The following is a 23,399-nucleotide window of genomic DNA, read 5'->3' on the forward strand; positions in this document are numbered from 1 at the left end:
AGGTTGTTGAGAGATCCAGACTGGCTTAGGAGATGTCATCAATGAAATTCTAATAAATGATCTCTGTAGAGAAAAATCTGTGCCCTTGAGGTCTTTGTAGACTGAAGGGGTAAAAATATTTTTCTAGAATTAACCCATTTCTGCTGGAAGTAGAGAACAAGTCACTTCTTTACAGAAAGGATGCATGACGTAGTAAACATTGTTTGTCACGTAAACTGGATTTTAATCCCTCCCTTCAAACCTTGGACTGGACACTGAAGTTCTCCAGGTCTTAGTGTTCTCATCTGAAAGATGGGCTGAGGATGAAAGGAGTTAGTAGTGGATCAGTGTTTGCATTCTCCTCTTTTTTTTCCTTCTGTATTTTTCCTTTCCAACTCCCATTCCCTGTGTGCCTGGGAGTCGACAATGAATAGTACATCTCCATTTGAATGGGAAAGTGGTACCCTACAGTCGGGACTCAGAGCAAATGACCCGGGTCTCCACCAACCCTGAGATTCCCTCTGATGATCCATGAAAGCTTTTGGCTAAGGAGACATTTAGATAATTATTCAACTGCTCAAAATGTAAACACATTTAAATCTTACTGTTTACCAGCACTTCGAAACTAAATTTACACTAAAGGATGACCTAGAAACAAGGAAGAAAAAGCTGTGTGGCATTTAGATGCATATCACATATGCATAATTGATTCTTTAAAAGGTTAAATACCCTTGACATATGTATGGTTAGTGATATACCCATGATGGGTTCATAATCATTATGGCAGTGGCTTTGTTTTACATAATTCTAAAGTAAATGTCACATTTCTTCTTTGGAGATTCCAGGACTGGTATTCAGAAAAGCATATGTTTCTAAGTAGATAGCTGGGAAAAGGAGCTACTCTTTCCCACACAGAAGGACTATTCATGTAGCTAGTACACTGAGCTTTATGAGAAGCCGACTGCCACTAAATTCTCTCGAATTGAAATGCAATTACATATCGAGGACAGGACAAGTGCTACCTATAAACAGAAAAGCTCAAATACATGACTTTTTTTTTTTTTTTGCTTTGTTTTTGCAGGGTATTTGCAGGAAGAATTAAGTACCCCAAACACACTATAATCCTTAATTGAAATGCACAGATCAGGCAATTTGGTGAATCCTTTAGCGGCTTTTTTCAGAAGCTTATTGTAGCTCTGAGGGACTGGTCTTTTCTTATGTCCATAAACAATTATAAAGATGCTAAGGAAATTAATAAAAGAAGCAAGTCACTAAAAAGTATGTAGAATGAAATACCATAATATATGCCGTAAGAATCAGAAAAAATAGGCAACATGAGGATACATATGTAAGTGGTAAAAACTATGTAAATGGGAATGATTATTACAAAAATTCAAGTTATGGTTTTCTTCTTTGGGGAAGGAAGGAAATACAATTTGTATGGTGCTCACAGGGGTTTTCACTAGATGAATGATCCATGGGTGTTCACTGTTGTTTTTAAATACTGTTATTAAATCTTTTTTCAGGTGTGTTATATTTTCTAATTTTTGAAAATGGAAAAGGAAAAATAACAAAACACAGTGAAGAGAAAGCACAAATTAAGTGGGTAAAAAAGAAAAGACAATGTAATATGGTAATCATAATAAAAGTAAATATATCAGTCTCAGGTTGGTGGATGTATTTTCATGTGGTACTTTTAAAAAATTTAAATGCATGCAATGTGCAAGACACAGCTATAAAATACAAGTCCCTGCAAGGGTCAAAAGTAGAAAGACAGATAAAAACTAACAAAAGAAAACTATTGTGGCTATTTAAATGATGGGAAACTGGACTTCAGGACAAAATGTAATGTTATTTATTTTCTCTGTCTCTAATTCCTATTTCTCCATTCATACTCTAAGCCTGCTCCATTCAGGCATCTGCTCCAACCCTCCAGGTCTTTTGATAATTATTTCCACCCATTTTTGTCTTATTCCTAGCTAGTATTTTAAAAGCCCTGGATCTTCAGTTTCTCAACTCCATTGATTTGGTACTTACAATATGCTGTATTTTAATGTTATAGATATTCATGCATTTCTTTAATTATGTTGTAACATCCTAAAGCTAGAGATTATACTTTATTCATCTTTTAACACCCCCCTGTCACCTCACTCTAGAAACTGCCATATGGTAGAACCATGTCACATGGCATATAGTAGAAAGTCAATAAACATGTCAGCAGTCGACTGAAAAATGGCTTCTGAAAACACATCAAAAGCTCTTTCAGGACATTTGAGTACATTGCCAATGTTCTGCATTTGCGTTTTCCAAGCTAGCTCTCAGCCTAAATTTTAGAATGGAAGGAGGAAGAGAAACTAATGGTAAGAGAGTTACCTAAAACTGTGCAGAGTTGGTGAGACCAAGACCAATAGGAGGGTGCCCCCCTCTGGACCTAGCTGGGAACTCGCATAGGTTCAAGGCTGATCTTTAAGGTCAGGGACTGCATCTAATACACTTTTCTGCCTCTCTCTGCACCTGGAACAAAGTCCGTCACATCGTACACCATCAATAGATGCTTCTGCAAAGTGTGAGAGAATTAAATATTAGTCTTGGATAATTTAATTCACTCCCATGGCCTGAAAACAATGTGCCACTGAAGGCTTCCCAGTATGGATTTTAAGCTCTGACTGTTCTGCAGAGGGAGAGGGTGACTGGGCAAGTAGATGCGTCAGCCCGGCCCAGGCAGGATGCAGATGTTAGCACTTGGATTTTTACTCTGGGCTTGGGAGGTGATTGGAGCAAAGCTGGGTAGAGTGGGTTTGGTTCTGCTAGCTGATGGGGGTCTATGGAAACATGCAACAGATGTTTAAAAAGAGATGGGAAAGCCCATGGAACAGATCGTCAGTGCTTGTCCTGCTGGCCACCAAGAAGTAGCTAGAATTCCTCTTTTCTCATGGCATACAAGATATGATGTCTGCTGCAAACCTCTTTTAAAATCCTAGGTTTTTAATAAGTAATGCATAAAGCATGTGATGTAAAATTCAAAGGATATAGTAAGAATATGGCAAAAATAAGTATTCCTATCACCTCTGCCCATAATTGCTCTCTCTAAAGACATCTGCAGTTACCAGTTAACCCACTTGGTTTTAGGTATACATAAACACTTCCTGTTTGGGGATACATGTACATGTCTATATGGGTTTATATATTTTCTGACAAATAGTTCATCTAATAACATACTACACCGAATCATGATTTTTTTCATTTAACAATTTATGCCACAGTTCTTTCCATTTTTCTTTTTGTTTTTATTATCTTTAAAATCCCAGCCTCTAATATTGTCTGATACACTGACACTGTTCAACTTTAGTTTCGTGAGCGAATGAATGAGTGATTTCATAATAGTCTCTAATTCATTCTGAACCTGAAAGTCACCCACCAACGCATTTTATACATGTCTTGTCTTACACCCTGTCTCTAATATGCATCTTTTTGCCTGTAAACACCCCTCTAAGTTAATCTCAAAAAATTTGAACCTCCCTTGAATATTGCCTTTCAGGCTCTCCTCCAGAAGTCATCTCTAAGCACTTAACAACTGTGTCCTGTTTTTCTATTGCCCTACATTCTTATTTGTTAATATAGTAGCTGTAAGATGTGAATAATGTGAATAATACTCTTAATAATAATTTTTATTCAGTACTTATTTGTGCCAGACATTGCACTAAGCGTTTCTCACGAATCTCCACAACACATCTATGAAGTAAGGAACAGTATCACCCTCTCTGTACACCTGTCAGTGCCCTCCCAGGATCTCCTTCACTCAGCCTTAAGTTGCTGTGCAGACCATTTCCTTATATACAGTGGCTTCCAGCATCGTGCTGCCCAAGTGACCTCCGGAGAATGTGTTCAGCCCAAGTAGGCAGGCCAAAGTGCTAACATACTGACAACCCCAAAGTGATCCTAACCAATGAGGTATAGACGTTCACGGAGGTGGATAAATACCCTGGCTTTCTCTCCTCTTTGGGAAAAGTTTGAGCTGTGTTCTGCCCAGTCATTTCTTCCGTGGGTCCCTGTGTGGTTGAGCCTCAGTTGCTCATATCCGTAAACGCCTTTCTGTCTCACCCTTTATTACCTTTCCTCCCTGCCCACTTCCTTACTTCCTAGAATCACCTGCCAAATAAACTACTTACAGTCAAATCCTTGCCTCAGGGTCTGCTTTTAGGGAAATCAAACCTAGGGAAACTGAGGTTTAGAATATGTGAGTAATTTGTTCAAGGTCATCCGTACATCAAGTGGCAGATTCAAGCTATGAACCAGAAGCCACACTCAGAAGCACCATCCCTTACTGTTAGGTAGATGGTAAGTGCCTCAAGGCAGGCCAAAGAATGCTCTGTTCCCTCCATGGTGTGTTTCAAAATGCAAACCAAAGTCGGAGCTTAATACATACTTCTGCTGGGCAATGCCGTTCTACGTTTTGGGGTGTCTCTTTTCCACCCCAGCACATCAGGACTTGCATTTTAGGTAATGTTGGCTAAACATATGTGCTTGTGATTTGTTACTGAAAGTGCGATTTACAAAGAATTTCTCATGCTTGTTTACTTGCTGTCTTCTCCTTGTTGGTCTACAGATAGCAACTTCATCCTTGCCAACGCCCAGGTGGCTAAGGGTTTCCCCATAGTCTACTGTTCGGATGGCTTCTGTGAGCTTGCTGGATTTGCCCGAACAGAAGTCATGCAGAAGAGTTGCAGCTGCAAATTCTTATTCGGGGTTGAAACCAACGAGCAATTGATGCTTCAGATAGAAAAGTCCTTGGAGGAAAAAACAGAATTCAAAGGAGAAATTATGTTCTACAAGAAGAACGGTGAGTTGGCTTTTTCTGATGGGTGCTCCTTAGACAGTTGTGAAAGGTCACCCACCTTCTTTCAACTCCCATTGGCGTAATTGCTCCGTAACTCCCCCTATAAGGCTTAATGGTATTTCACATAAATACAGTCTGTTATTGAAGTTCCACAAATAACTTGGACGATGGCCTTGTTTTAGCCATTAACAGCATAAACTACCTGAAAATTTAGCATTAGAATTACAATTATTCAATGTCAATATAGTAACTGAGGTAATATATGTTAAAATAAAGTGTATTATGTTGTGGTCATGCTTAAGATATATATCAGATATGATGGTTGTTAATAAATTAACAGATAATCTTCTCTTCAGAGATAGTTTTCCATCTTTAAGAACCACATCTCAGCCTCAGTCATTAGGGACAGAGATCCGAGTGTTTGACAGCAGAAAAAGAAGTTAATTTAAAGGACACGAGCATAGGCATTTTCTCTTCCAGTTTCCTGTCCACAGAGCCTTTCTCACTATTCTTAAATTCTAGAGACAAAATAAGAGACACACAGTGTCTCAGGGTGGGAGTACATTTTCCTGGACTCAACACTGCCACTGGGGAAATACTGTTTTCTTGTGGCTATGGTTTTGTGACTCTCTTCTAAATGAAAAAGTATCTAGGGATGGGTATAGTTTCCACAGTGCTTGGTTCCTACATGGGAATAGATATCATTATCCTGTAAGCCGTGATAGAGGGGGTGAATCCAAGAGGCATTATATTGGAGAAATGCTAGATCAAAAATGAGAACAAACCATCATTTTCCAGTTTCTAGAATTCTATCTCTTTTTTAAACAGTTTTCCTTTGAGTAACGTAGTCCCCTGAGTTTTATTTAGCTGGGCACATGGCCGCCTAGCTAAAGAATATATTCCCCAGCCTTCTTTGCAGTTAGCTAGGGCATGTGTCTAAGTTCTGGCCAATGATATATAAGAGTGAATGATTTATGCAACTTCTGGGTGAAATCCCTAAAAAACGAAATTGTTTGCCCTCTAATTTCTCTTCTTCTCCTTTCCCGTGGTGTTGTGGACTGAATTACATCCCTTCAAATTTCATATATCAAAGCCCTAACCCCCAGTGTAACTGTGTGTAGGGATAGGGCCTTTTAAGTTTAAATGAGGTCATAAGGATGGAGCCTTAATCCAATATGACTGGTGTCCTTATATGAAGAGGAAGAGACACCAGGGATATGTGTACATAGAGGAAAGGTCGTGTGAAGACACAGCGAGAAGGTAGCTGTCTATGAGCCAAGGAGAGAGGCCTCACCTGGATCTTGGACATCCAGCCTCTAGAACTGTGAGAAAATAAATTCCTATTGTTTAAGCCACCCAGTTCGTGGTATTTTGTTATGACAACCCTAGTAAACTCATACATACGAGTCAGAATGTTAAGGCAAGGCTGGAAAGCCAGCTTCAACCATTTGTCAAGGTCGACACCATAGAGGAATACAGAGCAACAATAGGTAAGGAGCCTGGGTGTGGTTTTAGGTCCACCTTTCCCATCCTAGACAAAGACACATCCAGTTCAATCTTGTTTGAATCACTCTATTTCTAGGTCTTTTTGTTACAACATTTAAATTGTACTCTAATTCAAGGTTTCACAACCTTGGCACTATTAATATCTTGGGCCAATAATTCTTTGTTGTGGGGGCTGTCCTGTGCATTGTGGACAATTAGCAGCCTCTCTGGCCTCTTCAGTACTTAGTACTGGGGTCATTTTTAGGAGGAGATATCAGAGCCTGAACATGGGGACTTCATCCTCTTTTAAAAGTTATTTGTCCTTGGAGGACAGTCCTTGATCATGTGAATTTTGGATGCATGGTAGTCAGGAAGTATTGGCAAACACCCCTCTGGGAGGAACAGGATATCCAATTCTTTGGCACCAGGAACACAGTTCAGACCATTGTGTCCTTCCCAGTGTCAATAGATAAGGCCTACATTGCAAATGCGATAAAATAAAAGGATTCTAGCTCTATCTAATTTTACCACAATCACTGAAAAGGGGGCCTGAGATAAAAGAAAATGGATTTGGTCACTGAGAATGCAAACTGGTAGGGAGTGATGAAACCGCCATCTGGTGAACAAAGGGAAAAGGAGAGGCTTTGTCTGAAATATCCGCTGACTGCAGACTTGTCCTTCTTAAGATAGGTGCCTTGTACAGGTCTCTCCAAATCCATTTGTGTTTCTTCCTTTTTAAGCCTTCTCACAATATACAAAGGTGGCACCTCTGAGAAAGGTTTAGGCCAAGGAGGAGAATTTATGTGGTAAGGCGAAAGGGTGGAGACTTTGGAGGTCAGATAAGTAGAAATATAAAGCACAGGGTGGGAGTGAACCCCCAAAAGAGTTTTCCGAGCCTAGTTTTTTATAAAGATGCCTACAACCTTGGGCCCCTTTGGATGGAAATCATTAAAGGCACCAAGAAAGAATAAGGTGTTTAAAAATTAGGTAATAAATAAGAAGACAACTAGCTTCACAGATAAGCATAATACTCAAACTTTTCTTTGGCTAAAATACAGAGAGTAATATTTTATATTTTCATGTGCAGGAGTTAACATTTCTTATTTCTTGTCCTCCCTTTAAATTGCCCATATTCTACCTATACATCAGAAATAGACCATTAAGATGTCTTTTCAAAAAGCAGTCCCCTCTACTTCTGCTGATATACAAAAGGCATTAACCATGGCTATTCTAGACAAACAAATGTATGGGTACCCGAACCAAGGATAACAATTTTATAAATTTGGTGTTTATCCTCATTGTTTTGTTTTTTTTTAGTATCAGCAATACTTACATGTATGTGGTTCCCTCCTTTTTTACACACAACATACTTTGCACACTGTTCTATAGTTGCAGAGCAATATCTTTTACAACTGTGTATACCTTGTAGAACAACATATGCTGGATGACAATCACTCATTCTTTTGTACAGTATTACATCATATGGATCCATCATAGTATTACATCAGGTGGATCCATCCTAGTCACTTACAGTATTACATCAGGTGGATTCATTATAGTATTACATAGTATTACATGATATTACATCATATGGATCCATCCTAGTCAATTACAGTATTACATTATGTGGATCCATTATAGTATTACATAGTCAGTTAAATAAACCTCTACTGATAGACACTTGTGTTCCCTCTAAAATGTGATCACTCATTTGCATAGTATTACATCGTATGATTCAGTTCAATGACTCGCTTACTGATGGACATTTGTGTTCCCTCTAGAATGTTATCTGTTTTCTTTGCTCTTTCTGTCTCTCTCTCTCTCTGTTAAGTATTACTGTTGTTATTTAGAAAGTTTTGTGTTTTTTTCTAAAAGTTAACTTTTATGTGATAATGTATTTTTTGGATTTCTGATTTTGCTATCTTAGTTACTTTAATTTTGTGAAAGGATTGGGGATATTTCAAAACCAAAGTTGTCATAGCCACTGCTGTATTTTAAATAATCCCTTTAGGCAAGGTATAATTGCTTTGGGTATATAAGCCCAATTTTTTATCATCTCCTTCTCCTTTCTTTCTGTCTAAATTTCCATTTGCATGGTTGGGATGTGAGGATCTTATACTAACTCATGGCATAGTGTAGAAAGGGTCCCCCTAACTCCTTGTGTGTTCACTGCTTCATGCCTGACCCATCTGTCTGATGCTCCCCTTATTGGCATTTGCAGCTGCATTCTGTGTCTGGTGATGCTCCCTACATGACTTCACCTCCGCTTACCTCTTGAAACCACCATAGATCTCTCTTCATTTTTGCCTCTCTTTCATCTTGCCACTGATCAAGGCATTCATTATTGTTCTCTATCCTCTGTATTGTTAGCCTTGGGAGGATAATGGATACCTTAGGTGAGCATTCCCATCCTTCACACATGGAAGCAAAGGGAGACTCTGAGTATACTCGAGCATCCTTTATGCTATCACATTTCCTCAAAAGTGGGCAGCCACCTTCATGCTGATAAAGAGGTAGTCTGACAAGCAGGTTCTCTCAAGTGTCTCAAAGAGAAGGTAAAATGTCTCTTCTGCCTTTGATATTTCCAAAAAACTATCAAAACACTACTGGGTGTAAGATAGGGTACAAGGATCTATTGTACAACATGGGGAATACAGCCAGTATTTTGTAATAACTGTAAATGGAAAGTAACCTTTAAAATGTATTAAAAAACATAAAATTTTAAAAAGAAAGAAATAAAAATAAAATAATTGATAAGAAAAACACACACACACAGCTTTTCCCTGCTTCAAAGCTGTGAAACCTTATAGAGAGGAGATTATTTCTGGCCTCCCCTATTTTCTCACAATCCCTCAAGCTGAGAATGGACAAGCTGGGATGTCATGGCATATTTGTCTTCTTCCTAACTCTGGCTTCTTGGCTAAATGTTAGTGGTAGAAAATTGTATCGTCTCTGTGTCATGGAAGACCATCATGGTTGAATCTACAAACCCCAACCTTAATACGTTTATCTTAGCATATCTTCTCTGCAGAAAGCTTATCTTTCAAGCCTATTTTTATATTAAATAGATTCAACAAGAAGAGAAATGCTGCAAGAGAACAAAGATTTAAGAAGAAAATTAAAATGATGTAGTTAATTTTGCAAAAATATTATCCTGATATATTAGTTTGCTAGGGCTCTCATAACAAAGTACCACAAAATGAGTGGCTTAAACAACAGAAGTTTATTATATCACTATTCTGAAGTCTCGAAGTCGGATATCAAGGGATCAGTTGGGTTGGTTTCTTCTGAGGGCTGACAGGAGGAGTTTGTTCCATCCCTCTCCCCTAGCTTCTGGTGATTTTCTGGCACTCTTCAGTATTCTTTACCTTGTAGAAGCATCACCCTGATCTCTGCTTTCATCTTCACATACTATTCTCCCTGCATGTGTGTCTGTGTCCAAATTTCCCCATTTTATAAGGACACCAGTCATATTGGTTTAGTGCCCACCCTAATGACCTCAGCTTACCTCTGTAAAGACTCTATCTCCAAATGAGGTTACATTCTGAGGTATTGTGGGTTAGGACTCTAACTTACTCTTTTGGGGGAACAAAATTAAACCCATAACACCTGGTTACATTTACATTAAACAGATTAGAATTTAAGTCACTTCCCCAAGATCATAAATAAAGAAACCAGGATATATAAAAATCCTCTGACTCTTAGGTCCTTGCTCTTAAACCACTGGTTGTCTGTGGGAGTGGGAATGGTACCACCTCCTAGGAGCATTCTGCCAATATCTGGGGGTGTTTGACTCAAAATCGGGGGTTCTTTTGCCATTTAATGGGCAGGAGTCAGGGATGCTAGATATACTGTAATGTATGGGGTGGTCTTGCAATTGAAGAATTGTCCACTGCTTGGCTTGACTTTCTTTCTTCCATTCTTTTCTTTTTTCTCTTCTTCTCTTTTCTTTTCTTCTTTCTCTTTCTTTTCTTTTCTTTTCCCTTCCTTCCTTCCTTCCTTTCTTTTTCTTTCTTCCTTTCTTTCTTTCTTCCTTTCTTTCTCTTTCTTTCTTTCTTTCTTTCTCTCTTTCTCTTTCCTTCTTTCCTCCTTCCTTCCTTTTCTCTATCTCTCTTTCTTCCTGAGCTTTATTGAGGTATAACTGATATACAAAATGTTTCAAACATTTAATGTGTATATTTTGATGAGTTTGGACATACGCATACAGCCATGATACCATCACCACAATCAAGGTACTAAGCATATCCATCACCTCTAAAAATTTCCTGTGTTCTTTTGTGTTTGTTTGTTTGTTTGATTTTTGTGGTAAGAACACTTAACATGAGGTCTATTCTCTTAACATTATGCTAAGTGAAATAAACCAGTTACAGAAGGACAAATACTGCATGATTCCCCTTATATTAGGTATCTCAAATGGTCAAATTCATAGATGCAGAGAATAGAATGGCAGTTGCCAGGGGTTGAGAGGAGCGGAAAATGTAAAATTGTTGCTCAATAGATATAAAGTTTCAGTTATGCAAGATGGGTAAGTTGTAGAGGTCTGTACAGCATAGTACCTGCAGTTAACAGTACGGTATTGTGCACTGCATGACTTTCTAATGCCCCACCAAGCTTTCCAGGAAGTAAAACACTGGTTTCTAATGACCTGAACTTGGAACTTAACACACAGTGGTTTTTTGGAAGACTTTAATTTCCTACTGAATTTCCAAGAATAAAACCATAGTGTAGTGAGAGAAGATTGAACTTTATCTCATTTAGAATTTCACCATTTAAGAAAATCTTGTCACTGTCTCCCAATACTTGCCACGGATGCGCACATCTGCCCAGGTTCTGCACTTGGAGCTGTTGCATTTACAGTGATTCTGTATATTGGCCCAGTTATCCAACTGCTTGATAACATCTTCTGTTGTCATCCGTCATACCTGAGCATTTCATGTTGAGATGCATATTATTTTACCAGAGACAACCTCACTTTTATTTCTGTTATATTACTGTTAATAATATAGAATGTCTGAAAACTTTTCTGAAAATAATGTGCATTATAGGCAGGCAAGTTTTATTATTTTGATTTTTCAGTTCTAAATAGAAAAGAGGGAAATACAAGAGTCTGTTACAGAAGGGAATCTTGAGTCTGATAGGGTGGTGGAAAAGTCTCTTAACTCACAGACTCAATCATTCCCATGCCACTTTCAAGATTGGTCATTTATGTCCATGTACCTACTGAACTATTGCTTGCTTACCGTTTTTCTTTAAGTTGACTCTTTTATTTTTACTCTAATTGCAAGCAAAGAAAACTAAATCACCACTCTCAATAGAAAACAGGGATCACTAGCTCAAACAGAAGGTAACCATAAATAAATATACAATGAAAATACCATTATTAAACTTTTAACATTAATAAAAAGTATACATGATATCTAAGTAATAATAAATCTAATTGATTATATTTTGCCAAGCAGCACATATGTTATTTTATTTAATTTTTCTAATAACACTTCAAAATAAATATGAATTATCTCACATTTACAGATGAAGAAAGTGTGATGCAGAGAAATGATGTGAACACAGCCCTGTGTGCTCATCTTGCAATTGCCCCAGCAGTTCTCCTTTGTTCATTTTCTTTACTCACTGATGCACTTCACATTTCTTCTTTTAATTTTCTCATGACATGGTAAAATGTCTAGAAATGTTAATGCCAAGGAGAGGGGAGTCCAAGATAGTGGCATAGGAAGATCCTAACCTCACCTCCTTCCATGGACACATCAAATCTATAGCTACATCTGGATCATTTCCCTTTGAAAAAGATCTGAAACCTAATTTGAAGATTAAAAAAATGCATGAGCTCATGCATTTGAAGTCCTTTGAAGAGTAAATGTCAGCGACATAATGTTAAATAAGTAAAAAAACTCTTCTTTCACGTGCATGTGGAATTTCACTCTGTTCCCCAAACAGGCCTCATATTGTCTTGCCTCTGGAAATTTGCACGTGGGGTTGTTCCCTTCAGGAAGCAACTTAAATGTCCTTTCTCTGGAATTTTCTTCCGGACAGCCAGGCTAAACACCTGACCCCCTTCTCCCTGTTCCAGTGGGACCTCACACAAACCTTTGTCGAATTGTTTTGCAGTTGTTTATGTGTGTGTGTCCTCAAATAGATAATTGGAGCAGTTGGTCCTATTCATGCTTTTATTTCTCTCAGTGCCTATCTCATGAGAAATGTTTAATAAACATGTGTTAAAGGAAAAAAAAAAGATCTGAAACCTACATGAACTACTTCTTCACAACAAAGGTTAAAAGGACCACATCGAGATGGGTAGGAAAGGCAGAGACACGGTCTTAGCCAAATCCCCACCCCTGACATGGTGACTCACAACAGGGGGGGGATCTCACCAATCCAGCACTTCTTCTGGAGAAACGAGGGGTTGGTGCCCCACATCAGACACCCCAACCCCTGGGAGCTGCATCAGAGAGATGAACCCCCAAAATACCTGGCTAAGAAAACCAACAGGTGATGTCCAAGGGACCCAAAGTGCTATAAGAAACTGAGATTTCCTTTTTAAAGGGCTCACAATCTCACACACCCCAAGACCCAGTGAACAAACAGCAGTTTGAAAAGCATCTAGACTATATGTGAAGGGGACTCATTTGCTAACCTAAAAGCCTCTGCTGAAGGGACGGGCGGCAGTTGAAACTCTCCCTGGAGACAGAGGTGCTGGCAGGTGCCGTTATTACACTCTCCACCTGCCCCAAGAGCACACCTCTTGCCACTATTCCAGGCACAGTCCTGCCGCCTCGCTGAAGCCAGAGAACGTGGGTAGTTGCAGCACCCTGCTTCCTGGATGGGGCTGGTGAGCATGAATGGTCGGGGCATTCTCTCGCTCCCAGCCTAAAGCCAGCACACATGCATAAGCAAGGCATTCTCCTGCTGCATTGCTAAAACCCACAGGTGTATGCAATCCAGACATTTTCCCAGTGCCTTTCCGAAGCTGGTGACTGTGCCCCACTCCCTATGGTCTCCAGCTGCCTTGCTAAAGCCAGCACGTGCACAAAATCCACACAGGGGACACCCCTTGATCCCCTGGCCCTGGTGGCCAAGGGAGCTGAAAGTACTGAGCTCCACAGGACTGTAACAATTGGAAAGACAGTTATTGGTAGGACACGACCCCCAGGGAACTGCACAGACAGCAAACTGAAACACAGCCCATCTTTCTGTGAAAAACGCTTGTTTACTTGTCCTGGAGCTTCAGTCTGAGGGACGGGCTTCAGGTTTCCGCCACATCTAGGGTCCAAGGAGGTGCTCCCAGGGAGTGTAAGTGGAGAGACACCATCCCTTCACACTCCTTCAGCCTCACTAAAGCTTGATAAGACCTTACAGCAAGGAGCTTATATACTCATCTGTAGCCCTGATTTGTGTAACCATCACCCATGGGACACCTCCAGATCTGCTCTGGAGGCCAGTAGGGATTACAGTTGTGGCCTCACATGTCTGTATATATTTGCATACTGTAAGAGCTGCTGCCTGAGGGTCTGTCTTCCAATCAACCAAAAACTAGGCGCTAAATGAGATTCCTCCCTTTGGGACACTGACATGTCTCAGCATAATCTCAACAAAGGAGACATATCAAGAATAAGTTAGGTGATTTAGACAATCACAGAGCTTTGAAAGACAACCAAGAGCTAAGGCAAGTTTGAAAATACGTTCATCTTCTGCACAAGGCCACTCCTTCAAGACTGGGATATGTAACTGATCTGCCTAATGCATAGAAATAGGAACAGAGGGTCAGGCAGAATGAAGAAACAGAGAAGTATGTTTCAAACAAAAGAACAAGGCAAAACCTCAGAAAAAGACTTTAATGGTATGAAGATGAGTAACCTACCTGATAAAGAATTCAAAACAAGGATCAAAAAGATGCTCACAAACTCAGAAGAATGGCTGAACTCAACAGAGAGATAGAAAATATAAAAAGCACCAACAGACGTCACAGAGCTGAAGAATACAATAACTGAACTGAAAAATACACAAGAGGTTCAACAGCAGACTAGATGATGCAGAAGAATCGATCAGCAAGCTAAAACACAAAATAATGGAACTCACCCATACAGAGCAGCAAAAGGAAAAAAACACATGAAAAAAAAAAAATGGAAGATAAGACACCTATGGGACAACATCCAGTAGAATAACATTCACATTATGGTGGTCCCAGAGAAGAGAGAGAGAAAAGAAAAACTATTGGAAATAACAGCTGAAAACTTCCCTAACCTAGGGAAGGAAACAAACATCCAGGTCTGGGAAGCCAAGTCCCATAAAAGATGAACCCAAAGAGATCCACACCAAAACACACTATAAGTAAAATATCAAACATTACAGATAAAGAGAAAACCTTAAGCAGCAAGAAAAAAACAAATTGTTACATATAAGGAAACCCCATAAGACTATCAAGAGACATAGGATTCATCTGGTCTAATGTGTTCTTTAAGGCCAATGCTTCCTTATCGATTTTCTTCTGAATGGTCTATACATTGATGTAAGGGGGGCTGTTAAAGTCCCCTACTATTATTTTATTGCTGTCTGTCCATTTCTCTCTTTAGGTCTCTTAATATTTGCTTTACATACTTTGGTGCTCTTATCTAGGATGTATTTATATTTATAAATGCTACATCTTCATGTTGGATTCACCTCTTTATCATTATGTAGTGCCCTTCTTTGTCTTTTATGACAGTCTTTGCTTTAGTCTTTTTTGTCTTTTATGAGTATAGCTATACAAGCTTTCTCTTTATTTCCATTTCTATGGAATATCTTTTCCCATACCTTCACTTTCAATCTATATGTTGCCTTATTTCTGAAGTGAGTCTCTAGTGGGCAGCATATATTCTTAGTTCCATTACACTCAGTTATTCAGTGTGACTCTGCAGAAGATTTTTAGAATATTTGATTATGCCCTTTAGGCATTTTAGGATTGCAGCTCTATATAGGAGAAAAGGCAAACCTTGGGGTTGTAGAACGTCAGATTAAAATTGACATTTTAAATGTGTAACATATGTGACTTGACCATTTGACTGTTAGGAAATGGGCTTGTAGCATTGCATATAGAATGGTTTCATGTAGGATCCAAATTTCAGAGCAAGGTGTGCTGTGCCCAGCCATGTAATAAACAAATAACAAGAAAATGCTTTGTAATGGAAAGTGCAGTGTCTAAATGAGTGTCTTCTGTGAATATGGGGGTTCCCAACATGGGCATCATTTGTAGTAGCTTTAGATTTTCACCACATCTAGAGAACAATGAGCAAGTCAGCCAGCCAAGAATCTATTTCAACAGAGCTAAGGGAGACCAGCCTTGAGATTACAGAAAATAAATGAAACTTTATCTTAGGCTTGAGTGAGCCCTGGGGAGGAAGGAAGATAATTCTGAGCAAAAAAAGATCATTTCCCCACATAGCCCTGGACTCAGATGACTCCAGGCCCAGAGAGAGGGGATACAAGGGCAAGGGCAATATTTTCCTAAAGATCTCGTCAGGCTCTTGAGGCTGTCAGAGCCGCAGCCCCACGGACATGAGCTTTGCATGGGATTGTTACTGACCAGGGTTCTTGGCCTCCTCAATCAATAGGAATTGATGAGGCCAGACAAGAAATTCAGGCAAGGCTTTACTGGGGCCCCCGCTTCAGCAGGAAGGAGCGAGAACAAGCAACAGGTTCCCTCGCTCGCTTACCCGGGATGGGGGTGGGGGTGTGAGCTGGTTCCTTATATGGGGGTGAGGGTAGGGGTGTGTCCCGGGGTCGGGCCAGAGGGGTGGCTTAGGTAGTCTGCCCACCCCTTAGGTGGTGTCGTGTGCAGGGGGCATGCGCAGTGCCCTGCTTTTGCTCCAGGCTCTTCCGAAGTGGCAGTTGGGTTTTTGGTCTTTTTGTATCTTGCTGTCCATTATTTGCCCCAACTGCGCATGTACGCAGTTATTTTTAGTCCCTTATAATTTCTTTGTATTTTGTTGCTCGAAGAGACGTTTGTCCAGGTGCAAGCACTGCAGCAGAGGGTCCCAGGTCCCAGGTCCCAGCCTGTCTCAGGGTGGTGCCTTTGGCACAACTGAGGGCATCCAAGTGAGCCTGGAGGACAATGCGGAACGCAGAGTGCTGCATGCTTGGAAGCCAGGAAGACTAGCCTGTGGGGGCATTTACTCTGGATTCTAGAAGTATCTGTGAAGAGCCCTTTTGGGGACTCGGCTTCCTGAAGAGCTGGTGAGGATGAGACCTTGGAAACTTTTTTTCTGGGAAATGGGTGCAACCATATTCTTACTTACAGGCTGGTAGAGTCAAGGAAGTTCATTTAGTGTTCCAGCTATCTACAGCTGTGGAAGAGCTACCTTAGAACTTAGTGGCTTAACATAGAAACTCTTATGCCTTAACAATATTGTAGGTCAGGAATCCAAGCTGGGCTTGGCTGAGTGATTCATCTTCCGCGTGGAGTTAGCAGAGGTTGGTTGTGAGGTGGAGTTCAGATGGGAGATGCACTGCTTTGCAGGATCTCAGATGGCTTCACTCAGGTCTGGCATCTTGAAAGTCTGGGATCATTTGGGACAGTGGACTGAGGTGTCTGCCATAGCCTCCTTAACCCCGGGAGCCCCGGGTAGTCTAGGCTTCCATGAAGCAGGCAGAAGTTGTGAGACCTTTCGTGACCTATTTTAGGAAATCATCTAGCATAACCTCTTCCATCCCATATCGGTACTGTGGATGGAGCAGACACAAGTCCACCCAGATTCGTGACGGGGGCACCTAGACCCCAACTCTTGATAGGAAGTGTGCCCAAAATGTTTTTACTTTTTAAATTTATTTTAAAAACTTTATTGGAGCACAGGTGATTTACAATGTTGTGTTAGAACAGTATGGAGGTTCCTTAAAAAACTAAAAATAGAACTACCATAGGATCCAGAAATCCCACTCCTGTACGTATATGTGGAGAAAACCATAATTCGAAAACATACGTGCACCCCAATGTTCATTGCAGCCATGTTTTTAAAATGCCACATCTAGATTTGTAGAAACACTTTTGGTGTGTGTATGTGTCTAGTAAGAGGACATTTCACTCTGAAATGCAGAATTTTAAAAATGCTTGCAAAATTTGCAGTTTTCATAATGTCTGAAGGGCCAGCAAGTACCCTACCATGCTCCCAACAACTAAGTTATTAGAGAACCATGGGTCGGGTTGTTCTTGCTACCCTCAGCCACTTTCACCAGCCTGCTTCCTCTGGGACCTTACTTGAGACTTTGCCTGCTCTGAAATAGAAAGCATTTTATGATGCATTTATGATGATTCTCTAGTGAATCTGTTCAGTCTCGATAGAAGATTAGTGTTCTATATTTTCCTCCCGTGTCTTTTGCATTCAAAAGGTGAAGCTCAGAAGTGCAAATACAGTTAAGGACTTCAAAGAAATAGTGGCCAAAGGGGAAGGGCTCAGAAAGAACTTGGCTGGGGCTGGCATGTGCCACTTGACTGAAAAGCCTGCCTTGCAATTTATCTTTTTTCTTGCCTGGGTTCAGGCTTTGTACCTATAAATGTAGGCAGCTTTCCTGGTCTGCTTTGCATATATCTGAACAAGCTACTCTGAGAGAAAGCCTGTTCTTCTTCTACACCCATGGTTAAGGTTGCATTGTATAATCAATGAGGAGTTTTACGTGAGACCGTTTATTGAAGGGGCCTGTGCTCACCCCGGCTCTCCAGCCAGGATGATCAGAACAAAGCGAGGCAGACATCTAGCTAGGGCCTCATTTCATTCATCAGGAAGTGCTTATCCGGGCCCGTCCTTCCACAACTGAGCGGTCCCTGATACACCTCAGCTAGCTAGATTCCTGCGGACCTTCACTTCCTGGAGGTCAGCCTTCCTGACTTAACACAGACAACGTCATCAAATAATAACCGCTCCCATTTGCTGAGTGTTCACTGTGGGCCAAGCTCTGTGCTCTGCTCTTTGCCTGCGTTGTTTCTCCCATTATTTCTCCCATCAACCCTTGGAGGCAGATCTTAGTAATACCCCCCCATCTCACAGTTAAAGAAACTGACTCACGGAGAAGTTAGGGGGCGGGTCAGAATCCAAGTGCTGGCAGTGACCCCTGTGCTCTTCAACACTAAGTCAGGCCGCCAGGCATGGCCACCCCAGCTCCCCACCCAGGATGGCCTGGCACTCTCTCACCTGCTCTGGCCTCTGAGTGGGGATGGCTGGACTTCCCAGGTGCTATAGGCACCTCTCAAGGGATAACTGGCAGACTGGGAAGGCAGGAATCCATTAAGTTGGTGGGGGGATAAATTAAGAGTTTGGGATTAACTTATACACATTACTATATATAAAATAGATAACCAACAAGGACGTACTGTATAGCACAGGGACATCTACTCAATATCCTGTAATAATCTATAAGGGAAAACAATCTGAAAAAGGATATATATATATATATATAAACTGAATCATTTTGCTGCACACCTGAAACTAACACAACATTGTAAACAAACTATATTTCAAAAGAAGAAACAAAAAAACGTAAAAAAAAAAAAAGAATCCATTAAGTTACTCATTTTTGGACCAGTGGTTCTTCGTTATTCCCATCTTTAGGAGCCAGAAATGAAATATAACCACAAGCAATGTTTGAGACTCTTTGGAGCTAAACACGTTGCCTTTGAAATAAGAGAAGCTCAGTATTTGAAAGGTTATCTCTCTTTCTGGGGTGGGAAGAAATGATACTGAACTTGCAGGAAGCCATGGTAAAGGTCTTCCCACTACATTTCCTGTGCCCGGGCCAAGGACTAGCTCTGAACAGCTAGTATAAAGAGATCAAAAACTTGGGGTGGAATCTTAGCTCTCTCCACTCACTAAGTGTGTACTGTAGTTCAGCGACCTTGCTTGTCTGAGCATCAGCTTGATCTTCTCTGAAGTAGAGCTAGCAATGCCACCCTCAGGGATGTCTGATGAAGGACCAAATGAGATAACCATGGTTCAGCGTGCATTGTCAGGACAGGCTACATAATTTGCAGTTGCAAAGTGAAAACGCAGACCCCTTTGTTAGAAAAAACTTACTAAAAATTTCAAGATGGCAACAGCAGGTCTTGAAACCAAAGCCTGAGGGCCCTTCTGAGTGTAGGGCCTGTGGACTACACAAGTTGCATGCCTGTGAGGCTGGTTCTGAATATTATAGTCATTTAACAAGTACCCCATCCTCCCCTGACATGTTCTCCCAACAAGAAGAACCCATCTCTCAGAATGCCAGACCCTCAGAACCTCCCAGTTAGATGCCTGAGTCCAATGCCTGCCCCTGGGGAGAACCTGAGCCCTGCCCTGTGGGCTGGTTTCCAGCCTCCCACACCCTTCCAGAAAGCCATGGACATCTCACCACCTAAAAAGTGATCCTATAATGATTTTATGATGTCTTTGCCAAGAGGCTCTATCTCTTTCAAGTTGAGTATGAATTACAAAATTAACAACAAAAATTGCACCATTCTAGACATGCTAAAAGTATACTTCCAACATGAATAATTATAGAATATTGACTGGTTACAAGTATAAAAAAATAGAGCTGTGCTCTATTTCTTAGTGACACCCATCAAATGTACACAATAACAGTTACCAGCAATTCAGACCTCCAGGGCTCCCACCTGGACCCTTTTGCCCTGATATAGACAGCCATCCCTCCTGCCACTGCCCTTGTTCAGATTCTCATGATTCTGTGCCTGGGTTGCAGCAATTCCACTTCATCAGTACTAGTCGCCCAATCTCCAGTGGTGCCCTCTCAAATCCTTTCTTCTCACCGCTTCCAAAGTCATCTTCCTACAGTGCAAACCTGATCATACTACTATCCTATGACCAAGGCTTCAGTGGTTCCTCGTAGCGTCTCAGGATAAATGCAAATTCTTTAGGCTGCGTATAAAGCCACTGATGAGCTCTCTCTGGTCTGTAGTCTATCTCTTCAAACTCATCCTTCCCCTTTTCCACCCTCCCCCTCCCTCACTCATCATTCCCATACAGCACCCCCCTACCCCCCAACTCCTGCTTCAGCCTGATTCATTATTTAATGCTTTTTTTAAAACATGTTCCACGTTCTAAATTGCCTTGTGCCTTTGAACCTGATGTTCTCCCTGCCGGGATTGGTACTCCACCACCTCCCCCACTCACATTAAGCTAATAAATTCATCGAGACTCAGTTCAAGCCTGTCTCACCTGTGAGACCCTCACCAGCTGTGACCTTCTGATCCTTCTGTTTCATATCATGCTTCCATTCTTTAGAGTAGGTCCTGTCCTGCAATGAACTGAATGTTTTATTTCCTCTCAAATTCACATGTTGAAACCCTAATTCCATTTTGGTGGTATTTGGAGAGGTCTTTGCGAGGTAATAGGTCATGAGGGTGGAGCCCTCATGAATGGGATTAGCGCCCTTACAAGAAGAGGCCAGAGAGCTCGCCCGTTCTCTTTCCACCGTGTGAAGACACAACGAGAATTTGGCAGTCTGCAACCCAGAAGAGGGTCCTCACCAGAACCCAATGGTGCCGGTACCCTGAGCTCAGACATCCAGCCCACCCAGCCTCCATGGCTTTAAGAAAAAAAAAATTCTGTTGTTTATAAGCCACCCCGTCTTTGTACAGTGCTTTGTTATAGCAGCCAGAACTGACTGAGACACACCCTGTGTTATAACTTTCTCTTTACACATCTGTCTCCCCCATGAGATTATGCACAGTTGAGAGTGGCCCTTCTTTCTGATTCCATATTAATCCTGGTATCTACATGCCTAGAACAGTCCTTGATACTTAAGAAATGCTTAATAGATACTTGCTAACTGAATGAAAATATTTCTCTTGCTGTTTCAAATGAATCCCTGTACTTCTCCCATATAGGAATAACCCTGAGACACTGTATGAGTCTGTCTCCCGTGAGCTTATTTTGCCCTTTTGTTTCTAACTCATAGTTCCCTCTTCTTCCAAGGTTCCTCAGGCCTCTGACCCCATCCTTCCCTTTTCTTTCTGTTTCTAGACAGAAATTGATTCCATTGCTAGGATATTTTTTTTTCTTTTTAAATAAATAGCTTGCACAGATAGAGGAAGTGGCATTCTGGAGTTTTCTGCCAGGTTACTAAATCAACATATGTTTGCCCAGGAAGTGACCAGGTTGTCCTTATTTCAGGGTTTCAGGACTGGGGTCTGGAGGTTTATTCATCCACAGCCCTCTCTGCTCTTAAGTCTTTTCTATCACAGCTGCCTTTCGGAGGCTAGGCCAATGCAGGCACAAAGGAGGTAAACAAATACGGAAGCCAAGAGAGGTGAGTGGCCCCCCCAGAGAACGCTGGCAAGAAAAGCCAAGAGGGATGGGTTCATATGTACCATCTTTTTAGATTCCACATATAAGTGATATCGTATGATATTTGCCTTTCTCTGTCTGACTTGCTTCACTCAGTATGACAAAGTCTAGGTCACAGAAGTAGAAAACAAACTTACGGTTACCAGGGGGGAAAAGGGGAGGGGAGGGATAAATTGGGAGATTGGGATTGACACATAGCACACTACTATATATAAAACAGGTAACTAATAAAGACCTACTGTATAGCACAGGGAACTCTATTCAATACTCTGTAATGACCTCTATGGGAATAGAACCTAAAAAAGAGTGGATATATGTACATGTATAACGGATTCACTTTGCTGTACAGCAGAAACTAGCGCACCATTGTAAATCAACTATACTCCAATACAAATTTTAAAAAAGGAAAGAAAAGGCAAGGGGAGAGCAGCTGGAGAGGCGGCCACTGAGAATTCAGACAAAGCCAGCAACTTGCACATAACTCAGGAATCCTTGTGCTTGGTGTTGGAGATAATGGGACCCCCCCCTTCCCCCCGCCACCCCGAATGTGAAAGGGAGAAGTATTTTTGCTCTACCTAGAAGCTCTGGCATGGAAATACCTCTCAAAGCTGAAAGAGTTTTCTAAGAAGCAATCCAGTTGTTGGCCTTTAGCAACTTGGCAGGATGTTCAAGTGAATTCACATTTTCAGATGCATATTTGAGAACAGATATGTAGTAAAAATTGTCTTATTATAGAGAGTACTTTTTACCATTTCCAACATGGTTGGCTGGAAAAGTTATAAGCTTCCTGTGTGAAGACTTGAGTTCGGGTCCTGGTTCAGTCATTGACATTCTGTATGTGACCTTGGCAAAGTCGTTTCACCCTTCAATACTTTATCTTGTCTGTAAGAGGCGAACAGAGATAATACTTATATCTTAAATCTATCAAAGGGGTCCAATAAAGGAAATAAGTGATAGAAAATATAAAGAACCACATAAATGCTGGCTGTAATAATGAGTCTAGGTTTGTATCTGTCAGGCAAAAAAAGCTCTCATCACTTATAATCTATGTGATTTGGGGCAATGAACTTCAACTTCCTGAGCCTCAGTTTTCTCATCTGTAAGACGGCAATAATAAATAGCATCTACTTCATAGACATGAATGAAATGTTGCTTGTAAAGTGCTGTGCACAGTGCCTGGCACATGAGTGCTTAGTAAATGTTAGTGATCACTCTTGCAACCAGCAATGTTATTATTGTAAAATTGGAATGCATCTTCTAATGATGAACTTTATCCTTTTAACACAAACTTTAGAGCACCTGCCATGTTCAGGCCAGGCACTCTGCTTTGCATGTGGGAGAGTGCAAGAGAAAGAAGACATAGTCTGTGATTTCCTGTACCTTACAGTCTACTGAGAAAGAAAGACTCATCAAATAATCACACAACCTGTTAAGTAATTTGCAGGAAAATTACCAGCTGCTATGGGAGGGAGTGACAGAGGGATCCGACCAAATCTGGGGTACGAGGAAGTCTTCATCAAGGAAGTGATGTCTGAGTTGAATTTTGAAGGATAAGTATAAATTGACTGCATGGAGAACAGAATGAAAGGATTCTAGGCAAATAGAGCTGCGTGTGCAAAGGTCCTGGGAGAGACAGTGTCATCTGAGAAAAGGAGAGAAGACCCGTGTCACTGGAGAACCAGGTGTCACATGGGGTGGGGAGGGAGACAGGAGTCAGATTGCTGTCAGACTCACGCCATTGCTAGTTAACTAACGGCGGTCAAAGTGTTCTAAGGGAA

The 23,399-nt window shown here is 41.0% G+C and overlaps 1 protein-coding gene across 1 annotated transcript in view; it reads left to right on the forward strand.

Moving 5' to 3' along the window:
• Positions 1–23,399, forward strand: part of KCNH8 (potassium voltage-gated channel subfamily H member 8) — a 398,046-nt gene that overhangs the window by 129,477 nt on the left and 245,170 nt on the right. The window contains exon 2 of the mRNA XM_061193703.1: positions 4,586–4,819. Within this exon, the coding sequence (XP_061049686.1) occupies positions 4,586–4,819 (234 nt within the window). The remainder of the gene's footprint in view (positions 1–4,585; positions 4,820–23,399) is intronic.

The sequence above is a fragment of the Eubalaena glacialis genome, chromosome 6, assembly GCF_028564815.1.
Source record: "Eubalaena glacialis isolate mEubGla1 chromosome 6, mEubGla1.1.hap2.+ XY, whole genome shotgun sequence".
Lineage (NCBI taxonomy): Eukaryota > Metazoa > Chordata > Mammalia > Artiodactyla > Balaenidae > Eubalaena > Eubalaena glacialis.